Raw genomic sequence first — 22,043 nt, 5'->3', positions numbered from 1 at the left:
ACCAAGATGAACACACGCTTTATTATTTAGTATCTAAGTATCTTGAGAAAGACAAACATATTTTCCTTATGACCAAGGTTAGTTGAACAAGCTTTAAATTTTAAATTACGATTGAAATTGGCAACTTTTTAAGCTTTAGGCTGATTTAGAAAATAGACCTTTTAAATAAAAGGACTTTTTAATAACTTTGTACAACGATCTACCATCACAAGGGGTTTTGGAAAGTTTGAACCAGGTCGAATTCGTTTATACTTCTGGGTAGGCAATTCTAAAAAAACTTTAACTTATTTGACGCTCACATTGACCCAGTTAGTGACTCATGGCGATGACATTACAGGTCTAAGTTTGTATTCGGAAAGGACATTGAAGCCAAGGTGTATAAATATAGAAGGTGACTTTATGTCGCTTTGGAAGGGGTGCCATATTTGAGAAGACTTATGTCAAAAACCCAATCGTTTTCCGATACCCCCCCACAAAACCAATATGAATACCCCAGAAGTGTTATGTCAAGTCATGAAATGTCATTTTACACTGGACGACTTCACCTTCTAATTTATACACCTTGCATTGAAGCGGTAAATCAAGGACAAGCTTGCCTGTGCGTCATAAGTGTTGATCATTTTCACCGGGCATGAAAGCCATTTTCGGTTCACTTCACTGTCAAAAGTGGAAGGACCAAGAAAGAGTAGAAAGAAAAATAAAAGAAACCAGTCAGACGGTCACAATCGGAGTGACAGGTAAATTATATCTATTTTCCTAGGATTTCAAAGCCGGGATTCCTCCGTTTTTCAGCCTGTACCGCTTTCTTTGCGTTGCAACGATACGAAACGTTATCACCATTGAGTTTGTTCGCATACTAACGAGCGGCCGTTCACGTGCCATTCTGTTTTAGGATCGATTATTTTTCTTTTATTTGGGCGCTAATCAGCATCGGCAGGAGGAGCGGCAGTAGCCAGCGGTGGTGCCCCCCCAGTACGGAACCGATTAAACGGAAGTAGCTTGTGTGTAACATAAGCCTCTCGAAGTAGTTAAAAAACTGCAAACCCTTGGTTTGCAAGATCCGTCGGATTGTACGATTACCTGAGTGAAGATTGGTGCATCCAAGGACACGACGTGTGGCGGAAAGAGAGCGAGATAGAAAGTAAAACAACAGCAAGTACTGAAAGTACATTGACAAAATGGTAAGTGTCATAGAAACGTCTGATTTTAATTTTGATTATTCACGCTTGGGACAAAGAGGTTATTCGCTGCAAGAGCTCGCCGGTACGCAAATTCAATTCAAACGGGTCGAGATGACTACCCGTTCCCGGACCGATGCTGATAAGATCGCGTAAGCGGTTGCACGCACGTTGAAGCCTTACCATAATCGCGCACGATACGTTAAAGTGTAAAGGGGCAATCTGGTGAACTTTGGACGATACGTTCGTCATCATTTTTAAGGGAGCTCATAGCACACATGTCGGTGCCAAAACACCAGCATGCTCTATGCTTAGCCCTATCACCTTTCCGTTATCGAGAGAAACTTGGAAGCTGGATTATCAATAAGAAAGGAGCGGTGAAACGTAAACTTGTACTAACATACGCTTCATCACTTTTACAGGATGTTTTCATGATGATCCGGCGGAAGAAGACGACAATTTTCACGGATGCCAAAGAGACGACGCCGGTGTACGAGCTGAAGAAAATGATCGAAGGAATACTCAAAGTGCCTCCCCGAGACCAGCGGCTATACAATAGAGACATGCTCATGGACGACGATAAAACCCTGCAAGACTGTGGGATAACAGTAGTCACGGCGAAAGCGCAATGTCCCGCACAGCTCGGATTGGCAATACGGGAAAATGGTGATTTTGAATCGCTTGAACTGACCCCCTACTCTCTACCGCCGGATCTACCAGATGTGATGAAAAATCAGGACACCGCAAATGGCCAAGATCAGCTCGCCTAGGTGGACAATGTTAGAGATTGGGATACATTTTTTCGTTTACCATTAATTTCTCACTCTCTAGTTTTGCCTCACCTACTAACTCAGATGCGAGTTTTGCTATAAACCTTCAACCCCCGCTATTGAAACCACAAATATTTGTTATAGTTTTAACAGAACATCCTTACATAGTGGTCGCACTAAACCATGTATGTGGCATCTAAATCTTTTTCCTGATTTAACAACATGCGATAAGCATTATTCTTGTTTACCCACGGCATCAGGTCACAGTGAATGTCCTAAGAATAATTTCCCATTTCGCGTCCCCAAACATGATTCAAACCTCTGCAAGAGAGAGGGTGTGTAATCAAAGGAATGCAGCTTTGTTAATCAATTAGCGATCCGTTATCCGATTCGTTATTGTGTTCGAGCGCATTTAGTCCTTGAAAATGCGTTTTGGTTTCAAAGATTAAGTAGGACATATTTAGTATCAATTTATTCCCGCTTTCGGAGTGACTGCCACATCAACACAGGGTTATCTTGCTTTCCTTTCTTTGGGTAATTTTATTCGTACGGTTTTGAGTAATTAAATTATGGAAATGAAATGAAGCTCGGGAGAATTCTATGAAACTTACGGAACACACGCGTTTAGCTCTGTTTGAGATGTTTATTAGTCTGAGTCCGAATCACTGCCCGCTAATTGTTGGTCCATTTCTGGAGTCACTTCGTCGGCAACGTGAAAGCTATTTTCCTCCGTGGCGTTTTGCAATTCTTTCGCTTCTAGATGATTCTGAAGTTGGTCACGAAAGAAATCAACGTACATTTGTTTCATGGATGCTTGTGCAGGAAAGTAATGTCCACCGGGATGCGTTACAATTTCCGGCTCGAGAAAGGTTTCCGAAAGAGCGACACTCATATCTAAAAAAAAATAAAATAATTTAATTAGTACGTTGAAAGGTACGGCTACGGGTAAGAACATGATAACCATTCATCATGGTCTGCTTAAAATTGATATCCTACCCTTGGTAATGATTTCATCCGTTTCCCCGAAAATATGCAGCGATGGAATCTGCACCTTATTTTCATAGTAATTCAAGTGCACTAAACTTCCTGACCGGAAACCAGACGCGAGCACTGCGAATTGTGGCTTAATGGTGGTCATCCCTCGAGCACTTAGATCACACAGTAATCCGGCAAAACAGGCCCCTTGAGAGAATCCTAGTAACCCATGGCAACCTTCCGCTTCCCACGTTTTCTCCAGCAGCTTTAAACTTTCTTCAAATCCGTATGCGGGGCCACCTTCATTGGTGCCTTTAAACGTCCGATCTTCCTTATTAAACCACCAACTGCGTTGACTTGGATCAGGGTCGGTTCCAGCTTCAAGCGGTGGTGCCGGATGGGGCGCCGAAGCAAACACAAATTCTGCGTACTTGCTAACAAACTTTCGAAAAGAACCCAGCTTCCCTTTAAACGAATCCGCATTCTGGCGGTAGCCGTGCAGTGCAAGGATTTTTAGCTTCGTTTCGACGTTCTCGGTTGATTTGGACATTGTTATTTATACTAGGCCCAGTATTCGCGTCGGCTCAGCTGTGCGGTCGATTCTCCGCTGAAAATTCTTGACGGTGATGTTGTTATTCTAACCTTACTTTGCTGTTTCTTGACAATTTTCTTCCGAGCACACCAATACACACCAAATGACGTTAGAAAATCAAAACAAACCTGCAATCCGGCAAATGCATTCCTATCGTCGGTGCAGGAGCATCACACAGTTCACAAAATGTTACAAAGCAGACACGGTTGGGTAATCGGTTCCCGCTTTACAGTAAGATGTTTTGCTGCAAAAAGTGCGCCCATAAATGAATCCAGCTACACAGGTACAATAAACCTTCCGAAAACCAAGTTTCCCGCGCGACTAAACGTGGAAAAACGTAACCAAATTGAAGAACAACTTCGGAAGGTAGGTTGTCACGCAAAGGATTTCGAGGAATAGGTTACCAGCTTGATTAATTCAAGTTTCATTCGTATTTTAGAACTGCTTTAGCCAACTGTACGCTTGGAATCGCAGTAATTTACCAGAGAAGAATGAGTTTATCCTGCACGATGGACCTCCGTACGCAAACGGGGACTTACATATGGGCCACGCGGTTAACAAAATCTTGAAGGATCTTATTTTGAAGCATAAAATCATCAGTGGTACACGTGTGCACTATGTTCCGGGATGGGATTGTCACGGGCTGCCCATAGAGTTGAAAGCGCTGGAAGCATTCAACAAGAAGAAAAAGCATGGCTCAATTGAAGCCCGTACAACGGCAGGAGACATTCGAAATACTGCCAGAAAGTTTGCTTTGGAAACAATAACGAAGCAGAAAAATGAGTTCGAATCTTGGGGAATAACAGGTTCGTGGAACGACACAGCTAATGGCTTCTATCGTACCCTCGATCCAGGCTACATTCGTGCACAGCTTAGATTGTTTTACGAGTTGTACGAGCGTAAACTGATATACCGTGATCTGAAGCCTGTCTATTGGTCACCATCGTCACAATCGGCTCTCGCCGAGGCCGAGCTCGAATATGATGAAGCACACCGTAGTCCTTCGTTGTATATGAAATTTCAACTCGCTAATTGCAACAAAGGCTGCGAAGCAATTGAACAGATACAAGAGCAAGGTACCGATGTACACGCAGTGATATGGACAACTACTCCTTGGACTTTACCAGCAAACCAGGCCATCTGCTACAATCCCAGTTTAGAGTATTGTCTTGTGCGTGCATCGACCGGTGATGTTTTACTCATCGGAAAAGAGCTAGTCAATTACCTGTCTCAGGAGCTAACCCTTTCCTTTGATGTCCTCCAAACCATTCCGGCCGTTCAGCTGCGGGGCTTAAAGTACCATCATCCTTTGAATCGAACGGAACTTTTACCATTTCTGCCCGGGGCGCACGTGAAAGCCGAGAAAGGAACGGGTCTGGTTCACACAGCTCCGGCCCACGGACCGGAAGATTTTCTTGTATGTTTGGAGCAACAAATGGCGGTAAAGAATCTAATAGATGATAAAGGCTGCTACAATAAACGTGCCCCTAGCTTTCTTGTCGGCAAATATGCGCTCACTGAGGGCAACCTGTTGATTACTGACGAGGTAAAACATGCCACACTGAAGTTAAGCACCATAGAACATTCGTATCCTATCGACTGGCGAACAAAGCAACCGGTGATGTTGCGCGCTAGCGATCAGTGGTTTATCGATACCAACAGTCTGAAGCACTCGTCGCTGGAGGCAGTTAAAGAGGTGAACATATTCCCTCGTACATCGGCCGATGTGAGTAAGAAGGTGCTTGAGGGACAGCTACGGAAACGTCCGTACTGGTGTATATCGCGGCAGCGTGCGTGGGGTGTACCGATTCCAGTGCTTTACAATACCACATCGAAGCAACCGATTGCACATCCGTTATTGCTTAAGGCGATCGAGGAGCGTCTGATGAAGGAATCATCGATTGATTTTTGGTGGACCGTACCAGTGGAAGAACTTGTACCCAAAGAAATGCTTCAAGAGATCAACACTACACATGATCAATTGGAAAAGGGCCACGACATACTGGATATATGGTTCGATTCCGGTACCTCCTGGCTGACGGTACTGGGGAAAGAACGTGTTGCAGATTTGTATCTCGAAGGTGTCGACCAGTTTACCGGTTGGTTTCAGTCCTCATTGCTCACCAGTATCGCTGCTCGGGACCGGGCACCGTATAAGGCAATTTTCGTGCACGGATTTGCGGTCGATGAAAATGGTTTGAAAATGTCCAAGTCCCTGGGAAACGTAATTTCTCCCAAAAACATTGTGGATCGTTACGGTTGTGATACGCTACGTTGGTGGGTTTGTGCCCACGCCATTCAAAACACCTCCATACCCGTAAGCCACAAGCTACTAGAATCGTCGGCAGAAGGTGTACAGAAATTGCGTGGAATATTTAAATTCCTGCTCGGTGTGCTCAACGCAAATAGAGCCTTCTGCGAAAAGGAACCAATCATTCGCGAGGATATTTTGTGCCATGTTGATCGATACTTCCTTCGACAGCTAGCCGAGTTTCATCGGTCCATTTTCCAAATGTACGAGACGTACCAGCACAATCGGGCTTCTGCTGCTATTCTTAACTTTTGCCTCTCGACACTTTCGGGTTTGTATCTGCATGTAGTGAAAGATCGACTGTACTGTGGGTCCAAGGCAGAACACGAAAATGTAGTGGCAATACTTGCCCAAACGTACAGAGTGCTTTCGAAAACTCTGTGGCCAATCATTCCCTTCTTAGTGGAAGAAAGTTGGACATTTTATGGTACGTCTGAAATGTTTTGCTGATATTTTTACTTAAAGATGTTAACATTTATGATGCTCTCTTTACAACAGGCAAGGATTCTTTCTTCCAATCTTCCCAACCACCGACACCATCGGAACCATTGGAACCATGCAATTCTACTAAAGCCATCGAAAGTGCCCTCGAATTGCGCCATAGCACTTATCAAAAGGCACAACTGAATGTTAACACATGGTTACTGGAGCTAGTGGTAGAGTGCAGCGCCGCCGATCTGTCCTTCCTGTCACAGTTGCATCCAAAACTGAACATACCAGAGAGCTCCTCAGAGCTATGCGAACTACTACAAGTAGGTTCCATACTTCTCCGAGAAGGCGCCACCGATACAAACGGGCGGTTCGCCATAGCGGTTACTAAATCGGAGAAACCTCTATGCCGACGATGCCGAAGGTACTCAATGGTCACCGAGAATCCGACGTCATCCGATATTTGTCCCCGGTGTGAAATTGTGTTAAATCAGCGAGGAAGGTAAAATATAGATGAATATATACTGTTTCGGTTTGAAACTATTGTTACAACGAAAGTATTTTGGTTTACATCGTTTTGTTTTATTTAACAAGATATTTTTCTCTTTTCCTTAATTTCTCACTTTCGCAGGCGGGAATGATTGTTTTTAAAAGGTTGATACACAACAACACACTTTAGTAGTGCAAGTTTATACAATAATGAAGCTGTTCCTTTATGGTTTTATGTACAGAGTAATGGAAAATGAATTTCGCAGTACAGAATTAGAGACATAAATGTTCAACAAAAAAACAAACAAGTAAAAACAATTGTTCACTTTTGATCGCCTCTTTACCTATGTGCTACGCGTAAATCCAACTCCATTGAGCCGAAGAAGGACAAGAACTTGAAAGTTCGTAAACATAACTCAACGAAACAAAAAAATGAATCTATCTTATCAAAACAACCAAAAAGTAAAATGAACAATTATCAACCTCACATTTACCGAACAAAAAGGGTTCCGAATAAACTAATTCGCGATTTTTTTCTAACTTGATGTCGACGATGTTAAGTGTGGTAAAACAATTTAGAGAAGAGAGAGCGCAACGCACTGTTCGAACCCTAGTTTACGCGATGTGAATAATGCCTTCCTGCTACCGGGGTTACACCTCGGATTCGTGAATCCCGCCCACTCCCAGGGAACCACAGTTAAAATGAGATAACGATGCTACGTGTTTTTAACGAAGTAGCGATGTAACGTGTTTTTTGTGTTGCCCTTTCCAGTTGTGGTAGCGCTTGGAGAAGTATTACTGCTACTGTTGCTGGTGTTACCGGTGCCGCCGCTTGTGGCACTAGCGGTTGGTACAACATTTACAGCTCCTAAACTTCCACTGCTGAGGATTCCGACGGTTCCACTTGTGCTCGTACTACTACTTCCGATTGCCCTTCGCCAGTTACTGAGTAGCTCTTGCTGCACATCCTCCGGTAAGGCGTCGAATACTTCCGGATCCACGTTCGGAGGGAGAAGATTCGTGCTTTTGTTGTGAACGGTATTGTGTTGGGGTTGGTCCCTTAAAGAACTACAGCTAAAAGAAGCATTATTTAACGCATGAGAATCGCGATTGTTCGTGTCACTGATAGCTTCGGAATTAGGTTTTACTGCGGAAGCGGAGGTTGCCACGAGACGATCTGTGTCCCTCGGGACGCCACTATCGGTGGACGTGGAAGCCAGATGGTTTCGAAAGAAGGATCCTTTACTAGCGCTGTGCAGAGCTCCAGTAACGTCCATTGGCGTGGCCGCTGTCGAACAGCAAGGAGTAGATGTCGGAGAATCTTGATCGTACTCTTTGGAATTTAACCGTAAATCAGCTACCCGCAACTTGCTGAGTGTCGTCTCGTCCTCATTGTTCCCGAGGTGCCGATGTTCTGCTGCTCCGAGACTGCGACGGGCAAGGAAAATCATTCGGCGGGACTTTTTCGGCGAAGGTTCCGCATCCGACTCCGAACCCGACAGCGAAGCGATCGATCCCGCATCGGACGAACAGCACGGTTCGCAGTCCATCGCGGAAAGGGAGGATTTGTTCGAGCACAGGCTGACATCGCTGAGCGTGATCGATTCGTTGCTCAGGTTGGTGATCGATTGCACCTCGATGTCGGACTTTTTGATCAAAAAGTTTGCTATCGATTTGCTACCGAGGCGCCGTTCTTGGAACTTGAAGAACGACAGCCCAAGCAGGGTGATATTGAACGGCTGCCGCAAGTCGACCATGCGCTCGAACACCTTCATCACGACGGCAAGCATCTTTTCCTGTGCCCCATCGGTCAGCACAAGCCGCCCGTTCGCGTGGCGGAACATGGACGGTAGCAGTTTATCTTGCTTCGATTCCCGATGTGTGGTCCGTTTAGCCATATCAAATTTTCGTACCGTTACCTTGATAGCAACCGGGATTCTTCCATCGTCAGCAATATTTTTGACCAGTCGCACCAGAAGGTGGCGAAACTTTTCTTCGGCATCAGCACGGACGGATATGGAAGGGCAGGAATCTTCAAGGCCAACGGATTTCGGTTTGCCCGTCTGTCTCACTGGCGTCTCATCTCTCCCGAAGGCAAGCTGCTTTAGCCGTACGGCCTGCTCTTGGCCGAGATGCTTTGCGAGCTTATCTAGATTGACTTGTTGCAGGTCCGTGACGGTACTGATGCCACAGCAGTCCGCCAGCGTTTGGGCTGTTTTCTCCCCGATGCCCGTCAAGCTTTTCACGCAACCAAGCGATGCGACGAAAGTGCTGCCGTACGTGGGCAAAAGGACGGTTTGTTTGTTCTGCTTGTTGACTGCCCCAACCAGCTTGGCCAGCAGTTTATTGTGCGCGATCCCAGCACAACATTTGAGACCTAACTCGCTGAATATGGAGTCGCGTATTTCCTTTGCTAGGTGCGTTGCCAGTATAAGTCTTTTGTCACAGCCACAACAGCAACATCGACGGAAGAGATCACGGTCCGTTGCCGCCTCGATGGACGCGTCCGACTGGGGCGCAGGATGTATCAGTCCCTCGACATGGTCCAGCTTTGTCCGGTCTCCAGACGCTTCCAGCAGCTCTATCCTCTCACTGACGAGCTCTGTCACGTCGAGGTAGTTTTCGTCCAATCCGAGCTTCTCGACGTGCGGCGTAAAACGATGCATTATTTCATTGATGCGCACCGACATCTCCTTGTACTTGGTTATATCTTCTCCGTTGATCAGTACAAGTCCGGGGCACACCGCTAGTGCTTCCTTAACAGGTTGGAGTTTTTTGACACCGTATTGGCGCGCAATGTAGTTCGAGGTTACCACGCAGAAACGTTGCTTTACCGCGAACGGTTTATCCTTGAGCGTTGGATTGAGAACTTCTTCGACCTGGGCGTAGTAGTAATCCATATCGATATGAATGATAGCTCGCGGGTGGACCTGCTCGTCATCATCCGTTTCCTGTGATCCGTCCATATCGAATTCAGCACGCCTGGAGTGCCACTCAGCAAACCAGTGATCTATTACAATTTAATTTTATAGTTTGCGGTGATAAAGCTAGAGCGGCAGATTGTAATCCAGCAGATCTGGCGGATCTTTGGAGATTACGCTCGACGTAAGCACCTAGCGCCATACGCATCGACGTGGAGCAACGACCGTTTGCGTCGTAGGACGCTGGGACGGCCTAGTGTGGATGATCTGGGGGATGCTCCCGAGATCAGCATCAAAACATCGGTATCCACCACAGCTAAATAGCGTGTTTTTGTGCAGCAGCAGTAGGTGGTGCAGGTTTGCGGTGGTTACGGTGCTTTGATTTGTACCGTTTGTTTACTGTACGGCAAACGTAACGTAGCACCCGCTGGTTTTCGATAGCTTTCTCGCTTACGCGCGCAACAAACAGTTCTTGGACTCACTCACTCTCGACTGACATTACTCTTCGTTTTTCCGTTTTTATATGCGTACTGTTTTCGTTTTAGTGTTGGTTCGTTGTTTTCGAGAAAGCTATTCACTTTCGCGTTGCGAGATGCAGCAAACTTTCTTCTTTTAATCCGGGAATTCTGCTCAATTGCAATGGAAAAAGATGGGGCCACTTTGTTCGAATCGCAGATAAACTTTTCCGATAGGTATAGAAACAAACCACAATGCTTTGATGGAATCCAATGGCTACGGAGGTGAATTATTTTCTAGCATTCTCTTGTTTTTCACATTTATTGTATGACTTTTGTGATCCCACGTAAACCATGAACAGCATTTAGTGGTGTAAACTGATGGAGCAAATGTTTAACATATGTGCCATTTTTTATCGAAATCAGGAGCATCAACACAACACATCGTTCCGATGACTAACACGGTCGATTATCAACTGACCTGTTCTAACTTTCATACTGCGAATGAGCTGTGTTTATACCTGCAGCATTCACTTCTGCTTGCTATACGCCGATGGCAAATCTGCGTAGCTTCTCACGGAGCTCCAAAGAATCGTGGCTCAGTCAACAATACATAAAGGTAAAAAAAGGGTTTCAGTTGCTTTGTGGAATAGGAAACCGGGCATATTCCGATTGGTAATATTGAGGGAATTTCCTCTGCTGATCGGTTTCTTATCTCAAACTTCACATACCAATGAAGGCTACCAAAACTGTGTCAACGAAATTAGTATGTGTGTACGAATTTGGCGATCGTATTTTAAAGTTCGGTAAATCGGCGCGAATGGTAATAAGTCAGATATTTACAAGATATTGGAAGAACAAACATGTGCAATCATGAATAAAAGGGCTCACGAAGAGGATTTACCATACCATTAATTAAAGAATGCAATCTGCCTCAGAAGACCAGCTGATGGAGTCAGTCTCACCCCTGTGAAAATTCTAACTATGTTCCCGTTAACTCCAAATATAGGTTTTAGAAAGGCATTTGAAGAAAATATTTGCCATTAGACGAGAGCAAATTTTAATCTAAACCTACTTATGTAAAACAGTTTGAACATTACTTACCTAGTGGGTGCTAAAATTGTAACGAATATGTGTCGGTGTGATATGTACAAACCTTGGGTTGAGAAATGTCGGAGCTATTACGGAGAGGTTTTTTCGCCGGGTACGAACATTGTTGCCAACATAGCGGAAAGAGAACGCTGGTTTTTTTTAAGATGAACTAAACTAGCAAAGAAAAGGTAAAAAGAAGGAAGCTCAGGAGAAAACGGACGGCAGCGAATACTCCGGTTAAAGTGAATCCTTCATTTTATCTGCCGTGCGAGAAGTTGTGTATTTTGTCACGGATTTCCAGATAAACTATCGCCGACGAGGTACACAACGAAAGTGTACGACACACGGTAGATTTACCGAAACTGGTGGTCGGTACCAAGTTAATGTTCGGTGGTTGGTACGTGTTTGTTCTTTTCCGACATTGATGTAGCAAAAGAAAGGAAGAAAGAAAGAAGGTGAAAACGATGGTGGTTGGCCAATAGAAATGGCAGTAGCACAACACAGTAACGATAAACGCAAGAGTTTAGTCGCAGCTTATTTTTCCGTAAGAGGTCAGACGAGCTTCTGAGTAAAAGTACGGTATTTCGTACGCTAAGTTTTTTTTTGCCATGATTGCTTTCTAATAGTAGAAATTAAATAAAGCACACAGTATCATCTATGGTGCTTTAGGTTAAATTGTTCCGTTACCGAGCTGGTTCTAAAATCACTCAATTTGATCAGATTGTGCATTGTTAAAAACATTAAACATTGAAATTGACTTAAATCAAATATCCAGTGTCTGGTGTATGAAAAGCAGGAACCTCTACGGAAGGTAAAAACTTCAACTGCATGCACTCGGAAAAGGAGAGGAAATCGGTGCAAGCGAGACAAAAGAGTGCGAACGACGAATGAGAGCGAATCGCGGTTGTGTGTTTGTGTGAATTTACGTGTGTTTTCAGTGTGTTTAATGAGGTGATGATGGTACAGTTTTGATCGAGCTATAGCAGAAAAATATCCTTTTCTTTCCATTTTTTTAGAATTTAGCATCTTGTGGTAGTGGCACTCAGTGGTAATAGAAAGTGAAATCAAAGAAGAAGAAGCATAGAACACTGCCCGAATGAAAGTTCTGGGCTTCGCTCACACATATCTTTGTTGAAAGCAGTGGAATTTTGCGAGAGTAGCCGCCAGGTGCCGTCAGACGATAAACTAACGATTTAGACGATTAGTGTGCATACGCGTGCGTGTGCGTACTGTATGTGACACTACGAATTAAAGGGTTTGCAAAAAGAAACAGACATTAGAACGTCGCACGAAACCCTTGCATTGTGCATTGTGCAAAGCAAAGCGCGGGTAGAAAAAGTAAAAAATAACCACCATTGGAACGACGACCGGCAGCGAGCGGCAAATCAGCTACGGAGCGTGCGGCGGATAGAGAGAAAAAATAATAAAAAGGAAGACACCGTGTCGTTAAAAAAAACATAGCGCAAATAACAACGCCAGAAAGGACTGCGTACAGTAGAGCGAGAGCCGAATAGACAAAGAGCAAGCGCGCGAAAGAAACAGGTGTTGAGTGTCGTTTCGTTTTGGAGCGAAGAGAGAACACATCTCTCGCATCGCTAAAGAGGGAGATCTAGGAGCCATTGTCGCCGTACAGCAGCCGCCAACCAACCAACCGGGCAACCAACAGAAATCGTAGCGAAACCTACGCGCGCAATAGGACTGGGGAGTAGCTGGTACTGTGTAGAGGAGCGTTTGCGACACTACGTTGACAGTGGTTTTGCAGAAGAATCGTATCGAATAAGGGTGCAGATTGGAGTCCACAGGAGGCGGCGAATCGTGTGCGATTGGTAGATATCTAATCTAATCCAACATCTAGTAGGCTGTGTTTATTGAATCGTCCAGAAAAGAATCAAAATGACAGACGAATCCTACCCCAAGACGCTGTACGTCGGCAGCCTCGACCCATCTGTCACGGAGGAGCTCCTGTGCACACTCTTCAGTCAGATGGGCGTCGTGAAGAGTTGCAAGATAATCCGGGAGGCTACCAACGATCCGTACGCGTTCATTGAGTATGCGAACCATCAGTCGGCCCAAACGGCGTTGGCGGCAATGAACAAGCGTATGTTTCTAAAGAAGGAAATAAAGGTCAATTGGGCGACGAGCCCCGGAAATCAGCCGAAGACGGACACCAGCCAGCATCATCACATCTTCGTTGGTGACTTGAGCCCGGAAATCGAGACCGAAACGTTGCGCGAAGCGTTTGCACCGTTCGGTGAAATTTCCAACTGCCGTATTGTGCGAGATCCGCAGACGCTCAAATCGAGGGGTTACGCGTTTGTGTCATTCGTAAAGAAGGCCGAGGCCGAAAATGCAATCGCAATGATGAATGGTCAATGGCTAGGTTCGCGCTCGATCAGGACGAACTGGTCCACCAGGAAACCACCGGCACCCAGGGAAAATGCCAAGGGTAAGTGAGCGAGCAATAGTCCGCCAAGGTGCATTATTCCCTTTAATTCAATTGTGTTTTTCCTTTTTTGTAGGCATTAAGAGCGGAAAGCCTCCAGCATTTGAAGACATCTACAACAACACGAGTCCCACCAATACGACGGTTTATTGCGGTGGGTTCCCGCAGAACACCATCACCGAAGATCTAATTCAGAAGCACTTCGCCCAGTTCGGGCACATACTTGACACGCGGGTTTTCAAAGACAAGGGCTATGCGTTTATTCGGTTCGCCAGCAAAGAATCGGCCGCCCGTGCCATCGAGGGTACACACAACAGCGAAGTCCAGGGATACCCGGTCAAATGCTATTGGGGCAAAGAGAACGGCGGGGAGGTTAACAGCAACGGCATCAATCCGGCCGCTTCGGCACTTGTGGCGGCTGCAGCCGCCTCCGGCATGATGAGCATGAATGGCATGGTCGTACAGCAGAACGCCCTGCAACAGAATGCAGCTGCTGCTGCCGCTGCTGCTGTCGCTCAGCAACACAGTGGAAATCCGCAAATGACACAGGCTTCAGCGGCTGCCGCTGCGGCCGGTGCACAGTATCCTTATTCCACCGCCTACAGTCATATGTACTGGATTCCGGTAGGTTTACGGTGTTTGTGGAAAATTGTGTCTTTTCACAATAATACTATCTTTAAATGCATACATTGCAGGGTGGTTATCCGCAGATACAACAGGGATATGTTCAACAAGGATATTACGCCTACCCAACGGCTTACGCAGCAGCTAGCCCACAACAAACAGGTACTTTGAATCAAATTATTCATAGAGTAGTGTATAAGCTTCAGTCTATTTCGATTTCCACAACAAATTGTACTGAGGTTGCAATACTACCTGTACCAGCAGGTCATACTAATACTTGTCTTTGGAAAAAGTAGGGAGAATTTTAAAACAAACTATTTTTCTTTTCCCAAAAATCGCCCAAAATCTGTTAAAACTTTTTGTTGGCATTTGCCTCGCTAAATTGCTTCCATCACATATTAATATATGTGTGTAGCTTTTGTTTTTGCGAATAAAGTAAGGTTAGTTACGGCTTGCGAAGAATATTTTCACAAAACACGATTTTTGATTATCCAACTGCTGGGTAGATGAAAAATATGACCAATTAAAGAGGGTTAGTGCACAAATGTTTAAAATATGAGTTGAGTCAAACAAAAAGAACTTGAGATTTATTTCGATATTACGTTATGATCTTTATCTGTGGCGTAGTGAACGTCTTGCCGCGGTAATGCCTGCTCATTTAAAGGCCACTAGTTTTTTATATATATTTTTTAGTCAGTAGAAGGGAAGTTAGCATTTTCGTACAGATAGGGGTCCGATTCTGGGTGGATTTGAACGTACGTCTCCAAAAATTCAGCTATTTGGCTGTTTTCTAATCGACCTTTCCCGTACAGCTATTGCGCTACCCGCAGTTTATGGTATTTTTAATAGTTGAAACTGAAAACATAAATGACACTTTTCTTACACACTCTCTAATCTATTTCAACGTCGTTTAGCTATTGGTTTGTTCAGGAGCAATCAAGCTCAGATTTAGGGTTATGAAGACAAGATCTCTTCAAGATTTATAGATTTGTTACCTCTATTTAGTTAACATCACTTCATGTTAAGTTTTGGATAAACGACTGTTTGCATTACGAATGTGTCATGTGAAATATGTATTCAAACGACCAAATTATGATGTTTGTTCGAATCTTTTTCGCACTTTTTCCGTAGGTTATCGCATGATGCAACCAAACATGGCTGCAACTGGCTGGGGTATGCAGACAGTGCCCACAGTGGCAACGAATGGTGCTGCTGCAGCGAACATGGCAGCGGCAGCGGCAGCAGCGGCCTCCTCACAGCAGCCAATGATGTATGCAACCATGCCCCAGTTCCAAACGCAATGAGAACTATTGAAAAATTATTCAACCAGCAACAGCAACAAAATCAATATTTTCAACACATGCAGCAAACCCAACAACATGCAAAACAATAACAATATAAGCAACAGTAATACAGCAAATTTTAACAGCAGTCTCATGAACATCGGCACACCTTCTACTCCCGCAATTGCAAGCAATAGTAGCAAACCACATTTCGGTTTGATGTCAAACCCTCCTCCACCCTCTTCAGGATCGTTATCATCAGCATCGATGGGCAACCTTGCCTCCACGCCTGTCGCTGCCGCCAATGCATCGACGAACAGTGCGGGATCGATGCTACTTGCCAACAATAATCATGGCTCGAACCCGACGACGGTTGCGGCTGCGGTTGCAGCTGCTGCTGTAGCGGCAAAGATGAACGGTAACGCTATCCACCAGCAACATCGACTGTCGGCGGCAACACCCGTGCCATCGTCGCCCTCTCTAATAACATGCCACCCAAACGGCATCGGTGGTGGAAGTACTGTCCTTTTGAGTGGCGGGTGTGCCGGTGCTTCCAGCAATAACCAGTCCGCTGTGTACCAATCACATTCGCCTTTGTCGCAACTATCAGCAGCGAAAGCTATTGCTGCAGCGGTAGCAGCCGCAGCAGCAACGGTTGCCCAGCAACAACAGACTCATTATCGCCAGCAGCAGTTACATCCACTGTCGACATCGCTAACAGCAACTTCGCCGCAGTTGGCATTGCCATCGAAGAGTTCGTCAATTTACATTAAACATAAGAGTATCCCTATCGGAGATGATAATCATTCTTCTGGGTCTATGCGAACATTGACTGGTTCCTCACAAAAGCAATCATCAGTTACGAGCAATACCCCGAACGTGGCTTTGGGCACCGGCACCGGTACCAGTGTCAGCAGCGGCACCATTCCATCGATCTTGGGATCGTTTACCGGGGGAGAATGCAACGATACTGTACGGACGCTAGTGGCGACAGTGGGGGCGACAAGTATGATCGCCACACTAGCGTCGCCTGTGCCGTCGAAAATGCTGCTCACAACGTCGTCCTCTGGTAGTCATAGTAATATAAGCATCGGTAGTACTGTTAATCATGTCCACCGGTTTATTACCGGTGGTCTGTCTCCGTCCTCATCGTCTTCAACGGCGACTGGTGTTGGTACTTTTACTCCGTCGTCGTCGTCGTCGTCGACGGTTGTAAACCCGATGGACAGCCACACGCAAAGCAATGCATTCAATATCAGCAACAAAAGCGGTAGTCAAAACGTCGAGCTTTCCAGCACGAGTCCGGAAGTTGGTGCTTCAAATAATATTGCAAAAGGTGAACCATACGAGGTGCAGAAAGATCTATCATCGGCATTGGATGTCAATGCTTTATACAATGAAGGAGCCATGGTGCAGAGTGGATCAGCATCAGAGGAATACGTTGAAAATAGCATAAGCTGTAGCATTAATAATATTCATCGGAAGTGTAACACTCTCAAGCACAAGGTGACCGACAATGACGACGACGGCGGTGACGAACCGGCAACAAAAAGGCGAGTACCGGGAGGGGTATGTGAAGCGAACGACTATTCCAACGCGAATATGACTGAAACGGGCGAACTTATGAGTGAAGCGAACGGCAACGAATCGGGCGGAATCGATGGAAAGGATGCTGCCATTATCAGAACGTTTGCCGCGAATGGGATTGCCGCTGGTGGACAAAGTCCACGTTCAACAACACCGCTGGAAAGGTGCAAGATTCCTCTTTGAACGAGCGATTGAGTCGGGAGTGTTTTTGTAAGGTTTGTACAACGCCAAGTAGGGCACATTATTCCGGCGCACTGTACTAGGTAGAATGCTAACAAATGAGAGGTGTGAGATACACTACAATTTACCTGTTCTCTCCATCCGGAAGGGATTCATTTTTCTAACATTGATCAAAGCGCGTTTGAAGCGGTAAAGCGAGGCGCCTTCCAAGCAAACGGATTAATTTGACGATGGTTCACCATAACAAAAAAGTGAATCATTATATGATCATGGGAAACCGCATCAAACCAAGCCAAACATATGTTTTTCGGACTTATCAAACATATGTTCTTCTGACTTATCATTAATATCGCCTCATTTTGACCCATCACTCAAGCGGCATCTCCTTTTTCTGGCCTTCATCTGGTAACCGAATTTTGAACGCCCCGTAGGAGTAACGAAATTGTGTGCGAAACATTCGAAGAAAACCTGTTTTGAAGACATCGTTCTCGGCGAACTTGTGGCAGGAAGTGTACATACTATTACTCAAAAGGATACCAACAGCCACTGCAGAAGAATGTTTCCTGTGCGCAGTCTTCATCGGTCATCGGCCAAATTTGCATAACTTTAAAAAAAAACAAAAAAAAAGGACAAACACACCTCTCAGGGTTCGCAATACGTCTCTTCCTTACGTGCAAATTTTGTTTGATGCGCTACCCGAAGCGTTAATAAATATCCCTTGCTAAAAGGGATGGAAGAGCTGACCGGCGGTAGCACAACATAGTACAGAAAAGGATAAAAGGTTACCAAAAAGGACGGTCGACGCACCCGCCTAACGGGTAAACAGCAGTTCCTTGAGGGGTTAATTTTTATAGAAGGGTCTAAAACAGGACGCGCGAGCAAATGTTCCTTTACATCCTCCGGGCGCACCAGAAGGGAACAAAGCGTTAAAAAAAGAAACGAACATAACGGTAAATGGTGAGAGAGGGGGAAGATGTTTCTGCTCCCTTTGCTGTCAGTATAAAACTGGTTGAATGTTGATCAAGAGCATACAAAAAATGAACAGTAAACGCGACGAAATTAAATCATGTTCCGATGGCAGAGAAACGCACGCAGTACGGTACAGACGCAGACAAAAAGGATAGAATGAGTTCATGAGCCAGCACGAAACATCTAGCGGGCGTATCTTTAAACTCTTTTCTAGTATAACGAGAATGCAGCGCTGTGAAATAGAAAGACAGATTTTTTGAGCCATGCATATTTCACTTTTTAAGCTCATCTAGTTGACATTGAAGAATGTCACGAAGGCTTCCAATGTGTCTACGATATTTATCAACTCAGGGTAATTTTCTTTGGTTTTTTTGTTACACAACGGTCTTAATTTGGAGAAAAATATTGCACTGCTCTGTTGTGTTATTTTGGCTTTGCCCGGAATCGCAGATAAAGTTCCTATGTCCATTTTAATTTTATTTAATGCTTGGAAGCTTAATTTTATGATGCAGGACTGCTGTGGTTTGCTGCTGTTGCTGCTGCTGCTGCTGTTGTTGTCGATACTTTTCCTTTCCCAAATTCCTGGGCAGAACTGAGGGACAATGTAAAAATATGAAACAATAAAAAGAAACAAGAAACAGATTTTTTTCGTTAAATAAAACCTACTTTAGGTGGTCTGATGTGTGAAAAAAAACACAAACACACAATACCATTACCCATCTACTATACTATATCCTGAAGAAACAGATACATCCCATGAAAACTACAAATAGAAACGAGTTTTTTAAGGATCTAACCTGCGAACGTCGACTTTACCATAAAACCCACGAAATCATGCACGCACGAGCGTGCCGTGACAGCATAAAAACGATAGCAAAATAGCTGATAGTTGAAGTTGTGGTGGGTTGAGTTTTTAGATTCTCTTTTGCCTAAATGGAACGAAATGAATTTACTGTAGGAAAACGACAAAAAAACACACACACAATTGAGCATTTTGCGTCTGACACTGCACCGCCCAAGGGAACCGGCTGAGATAGAGAGTTGCAAGATGCATTAGAAATTATGTATATTTATTGTCGGGGAGCAGCGCGCGCAATATTCACGACGATCGATGCACAGTGTCCGTCGCCTGCCAGTGCTGTTGCTGCTGTCGCTGCGACCCTTGAAAGTTTATTAGTCAACGGAATGAAAACGGACGCGGAAGGTGACAAAGTAAAACAAAACGATAGATGACTGAAGCACAATGTGGCGGTGTGTGTCGCATAGGGTTGGGGGTAAAAGACGTTGTGAAAAAGGGTGCAAGCAAAACAAGGATATATTTATTATACTACGTAACGCACATCTAAGAACGCACTTGTGTCTCGTAAAGGCTGTACGGTCGAGGAAAAACGAAATGGGATGGTGACGATCATGTGAGAGTGGAACGGAAAAGTGTCACCGTAAGTTATTACTAAATGATAATCATGATAGAGAGCAAGACGACAGGAAGAGATACAAACTAAACAAAAACTAAGAAGAAAGTCGATCGCGTTAAATCGACAAAATTCGGGTGTTATCCTACCGCTCTTCTCTCTACTCTGAGTAACATTTCCAAACCGTCTTGGAAAGGGCCGTTTTGATGTGAGCTTTACTACCGTATTCTGTTCGTCTTGCCGTCAGAAAAAAAACAACAACTACCTGTCGGTGCGCACAACTATCGGACGGCGGTGTGGCACCTTCTTACATGCAGGACGAAGCCGAATTAGTAACCAACGGAAAGCGACGCGTGTGCACATCTCAGGAAAGGAACGAATCGAAAAGCGATGAAGAAATTAGTTTTTTTGTTTGATTGTTTTTTTTTGTTTTTATCATTCTTAAGCTGCTTTCTTGTTTTGTTTTTCTACCGTGTCCCGGTACGATGGAAGGTAGGAAGCGGTTGTACACTAATGTGTCCCGGTCACGGATAAAGACGATCTTTTGGCGGGTGTTGTGTGGTCCTGGTAAAGAAGATAATGATCGTATGATCGAATGAATGGATGGATGGATAGATGGATGGATGGAAGGATGAAAGATGAATGGATGGATGGAAGCGTGAGTGGTGCTGTCGGGCGCAACAACAACAACAACAAGAAAAGACCACCCCACCATACTACCGAGTCGTAGGGGAATTGGAGTGGGTCTTTTGAAAGACTCATGTAGGAATAAGGGTTAAGCTACAAGAGAAACATGAAATAAAATAAAGTAAACGAATAAGCATCTTAGACGAATGAGGTTGAATTAATCGAAATGAAAACTCAATTTATGAAAGAGAAACAAAGGACATATACCGATGCAACAAATGAAATTCGCTGGATGGTGGATAAATAAAACAACAAAAATATTAGGCCAGAGAAAGTCATGTTCTCTATCTTCCATTAACGCGCATGAGGTGTGTTGGCAGACAAAAAAGAGGGATGAAGGATAAATCGTAGATTACTGCTGCTGGGTGACCAAGTTTGCAGCAGTAGTCAAAATCCAGTGTACAAGACGTAGTTGTTAAGGAAATAAGGGGATGTTGTTTAAAATATTGAAAACAAAAATTGAGTTAGAGGAATGTGGAGTAAAGCAGCCGCTTTGTAGAAAGGATGTTCTCCTGCATCATTCGAGATGGACGAAGTAAAAGTAAAATTTACTATTTACCCACAAACACTACAGCCTTTTGTGGCAGCAAATGGGGGAAAAGGATGGAACTTAATCATTATGCAATGTTTCCGTTCTGACATGTTTTTCCGATGAGCTTTTGCAGGGTTCTTCCATGTTTTATGTCTTTTAGGAATGAGTGTTTGAACCTCGGTTGTTCTGTCATTGGGAAACAGTAAACTTTTGTTCGACCGCAAGGATCGCTAACCCCTGGAGAGTCCAAATAAAATGGGCCCTGGTTTGTGGTGAACGGGGCGCGAGGATATGATGCTAAGTAATCGAATGGTGAAGCGGTTTGGCGATGCTTATACATATATACACGTAAAGAACGTCGTACGATGTGTCAGGTAAGTTAGTGAAATAAGATACTATCCGTTAAGCACTACCCTCTCTAGTGTGTAAGACATAAAAAAAAGAAAAAAAAGATAAGGGTTGAGGAGCGGTTAGCAGTGGGTGCGGGGAGAAGATAGCGTTTAAGTAACCAATTATTTAAGGAAACTAGATACGGTACGGTAAAGCTAGGTAAGAAAGGTGGAAAGCTGCGCAAAATATAGTGGTTAAGCAAAGAAATGAGTAACACGGCGTTGTCGAACGCCAACACAACACACAATGTGCAAAGCAACTACACGAAACCCCTTCACCAGACACAACACAAAGCAACGACATTGAGGAATGAGAATGAGTGAACTATAGGTAAAACTAAGTGTAAGTAAAACTAGCGCGAATAAGCATTAAATTAAGCGTAAATGAACGGGGGTTTGTGGATAAAATACTGCAAACAAGCGGTTATGAAGAACGCGTAAAGGGTTTGGCAAACGAAAGTATAAAAGACATACAAAGTAAAGATCGGTCTGAAAAAGGAGGAGGAGGAGGAGGAGGAGGTGGTGGTGGTGAAAAGTCCTGCACACATGCGTGATTGATGAGGTAATGATATAATGGTAATTAATATTATATTTTAGACACTAAGAACAAGAAGATGGAAACAAAAATTGCTGAAAACAAATGAGAACTCCATGAGGAAGGGACAAGCATCAAGTTGGAGCGGGATTGAGTCTTAAATAGCACAAGGAAACAGATATGCTCGCTG

At 44.4% G+C, this 22,043-nt stretch overlaps 6 protein-coding genes across 19 annotated transcripts; 4 read left to right on the top strand and 2 right to left on the bottom strand.

Annotated features, from left to right (window-relative positions):
* The first annotated feature begins 632 nt into the window (after positions 1–632).
* LOC131260461 (elongin-B) lies at positions 633–2,533 on the top strand. Its single transcript, XM_058262189.1, has 3 exons — positions 633–737; positions 893–1,181; positions 1,601–2,533. The coding sequence occupies exons 2-3, from the start codon at positions 1,179–1,181 to the stop codon at positions 1,946–1,948; spliced, it is 351 nt and encodes a 116-aa protein (XP_058118172.1). The 5' UTR covers positions 633–737; positions 893–1,178; the 3' UTR covers positions 1,949–2,533.
* A 61-nt stretch (positions 2,534–2,594) lies between these two features.
* On the bottom strand, positions 2,595–3,553 carry LOC131260460 (esterase AGAP003155). The gene is made up of 2 exons (XM_058262188.1): positions 2,945–3,553; positions 2,595–2,842 (listed from the first exon to the last, which is right to left on the bottom strand). Exons 1-2 carry the CDS (start codon positions 3,471–3,473, stop codon positions 2,595–2,597), a joined length of 777 nt encoding a protein of 258 aa, XP_058118171.1. The 5' UTR covers positions 3,474–3,553.
* Positions 3,554–3,694: 141 nt separating this feature from the next.
* Positions 3,695–6,803, top strand: LOC131260459 (isoleucine--tRNA ligase, mitochondrial). The gene is made up of 3 exons (XM_058262187.1): positions 3,695–3,881; positions 3,955–6,253; positions 6,325–6,803. Exons 1-3 carry the CDS (start codon positions 3,702–3,704, stop codon positions 6,759–6,761), a joined length of 2,916 nt encoding a protein of 971 aa, XP_058118170.1. The 5' UTR covers positions 3,695–3,701; the 3' UTR covers positions 6,762–6,803.
* An 18-nt stretch (positions 6,804–6,821) lies between these two features.
* On the bottom strand, positions 6,822–10,423 carry LOC131260458 (DNA polymerase iota). Of its 2 annotated transcripts, none has more exons than XM_058262183.1 (2): positions 7,840–10,423; positions 6,822–7,803 (listed from the first exon to the last, which is right to left on the bottom strand). In XM_058262183.1, the coding sequence occupies exons 1-2, from the start codon at positions 9,708–9,710 to the stop codon at positions 7,461–7,463; spliced, it is 2,214 nt and encodes a 737-aa protein (XP_058118166.1). In that variant the 5' UTR covers positions 9,711–10,423; the 3' UTR covers positions 6,822–7,460. The 2 variants fall into 2 exon arrangements, with proteins under 2 accessions (XP_058118166.1, XP_058118167.1); XM_058262184.1 differs by having other exon boundaries at positions 7,699–7,818; positions 7,893–10,423.
* Positions 10,424–10,694: 271 nt separating this feature from the next.
* Positions 10,695–15,589, top strand: LOC131259422 (nucleolysin TIAR). Of its 13 annotated transcripts, none has more exons than XM_058260917.1 (5): positions 10,695–10,739; positions 12,229–13,658; positions 13,732–14,279; positions 14,351–14,441; positions 15,411–15,589. In XM_058260917.1, exons 2-5 carry the CDS (start codon positions 13,106–13,108, stop codon positions 15,581–15,583), a joined length of 1,365 nt encoding a protein of 454 aa, XP_058116900.1. In that variant the 5' UTR covers positions 10,695–10,739; positions 12,229–13,105; the 3' UTR covers positions 15,584–15,589. The 13 variants fall into 13 exon arrangements, with proteins under 13 accessions (XP_058116900.1, XP_058116901.1, XP_058116899.1 ...); XM_058260918.1 differs by lacking the exon at positions 10,695–10,739 and adding an exon at positions 10,922–10,943; XM_058260916.1 differs by lacking the exon at positions 10,695–10,739 and adding an exon at positions 11,351–11,400.
* Positions 15,590–15,658: 69 nt separating this feature from the next.
* Positions 15,659–18,007, top strand: LOC131259421 (uncharacterized protein DDB_G0271670-like). The gene has a single exon (XM_058260906.1). It carries the CDS (start codon positions 15,659–15,661, stop codon positions 17,330–17,332), a length of 1,674 nt encoding a protein of 557 aa, XP_058116889.1. The 3' UTR covers positions 17,333–18,007.
* Positions 18,008–22,043: the final 4,036 nt, after the last annotated feature.

The sequence above is a fragment of the Anopheles coustani genome, chromosome 3 (assembly GCF_943734705.1).
Source record: "Anopheles coustani chromosome 3, idAnoCousDA_361_x.2, whole genome shotgun sequence".
Classification (NCBI taxonomy): Eukaryota; Metazoa; Arthropoda; class Insecta; order Diptera; family Culicidae; genus Anopheles; species Anopheles coustani.
This window is presented reverse-complemented; position numbering and strand designations above follow the sequence as displayed.

Excerpts from the sequence above, each read along its gene's own strand:
- LOC131260460 (XM_058262188.1), bottom strand. The coding sequence starts at position 3,473 with ATGTCCAAATCAACCGAGAACGTCGAAACGAAGCTAAAAATCCTTGCA. Across the intron at positions 2,843-2,944 it reads GGATGAAATCATTACCAAGG|ATATGAGTGTCGCTCTTTCG; the intron begins GTAGGATATCAA and ends ATTTTTTTTTAG.
- LOC131260459 (XM_058262187.1), top strand. The coding sequence starts at position 3,702 with ATGTTACAAAGCAGACACGGTTGGGTAATCGGTTCCCGCTTTACAGTA. Across the intron at positions 3,882-3,954 it reads TTGAAGAACAACTTCGGAAG|AACTGCTTTAGCCAACTGTA; the intron begins GTAGGTTGTCAC and ends TTCGTATTTTAG. Across the intron at positions 6,254-6,324 it reads AGAAAGTTGGACATTTTATG|GCAAGGATTCTTTCTTCCAA; the intron begins GTACGTCTGAAA and ends TCTTTACAACAG.
- LOC131260458 (XM_058262183.1), bottom strand. The coding sequence starts at position 9,710 with ATGGACGGATCACAGGAAACGGATGATGACGAGCAGGTCCACCCGCGA. Across the intron at positions 7,804-7,839 it reads AACAATCGCGATTCTCATGC|GGACCAACCCCAACACAATA; the intron begins GTTAAATAATGC and ends TAGTTCTTTAAG.
- LOC131259422 (XM_058260917.1), top strand. The coding sequence starts at position 13,106 with ATGACAGACGAATCCTACCCCAAGACGCTGTACGTCGGCAGCCTCGAC. Across the intron at positions 13,659-13,731 it reads ACCCAGGGAAAATGCCAAGG|GCATTAAGAGCGGAAAGCCT; the intron begins GTAAGTGAGCGA and ends CCTTTTTTGTAG. Across the intron at positions 14,280-14,350 it reads GTCATATGTACTGGATTCCG|GGTGGTTATCCGCAGATACA; the intron begins GTAGGTTTACGG and ends CATACATTGCAG.
- LOC131259421 (XM_058260906.1), top strand. The coding sequence starts at position 15,659 with ATGCAAAACAATAACAATATAAGCAACAGTAATACAGCAAATTTTAAC.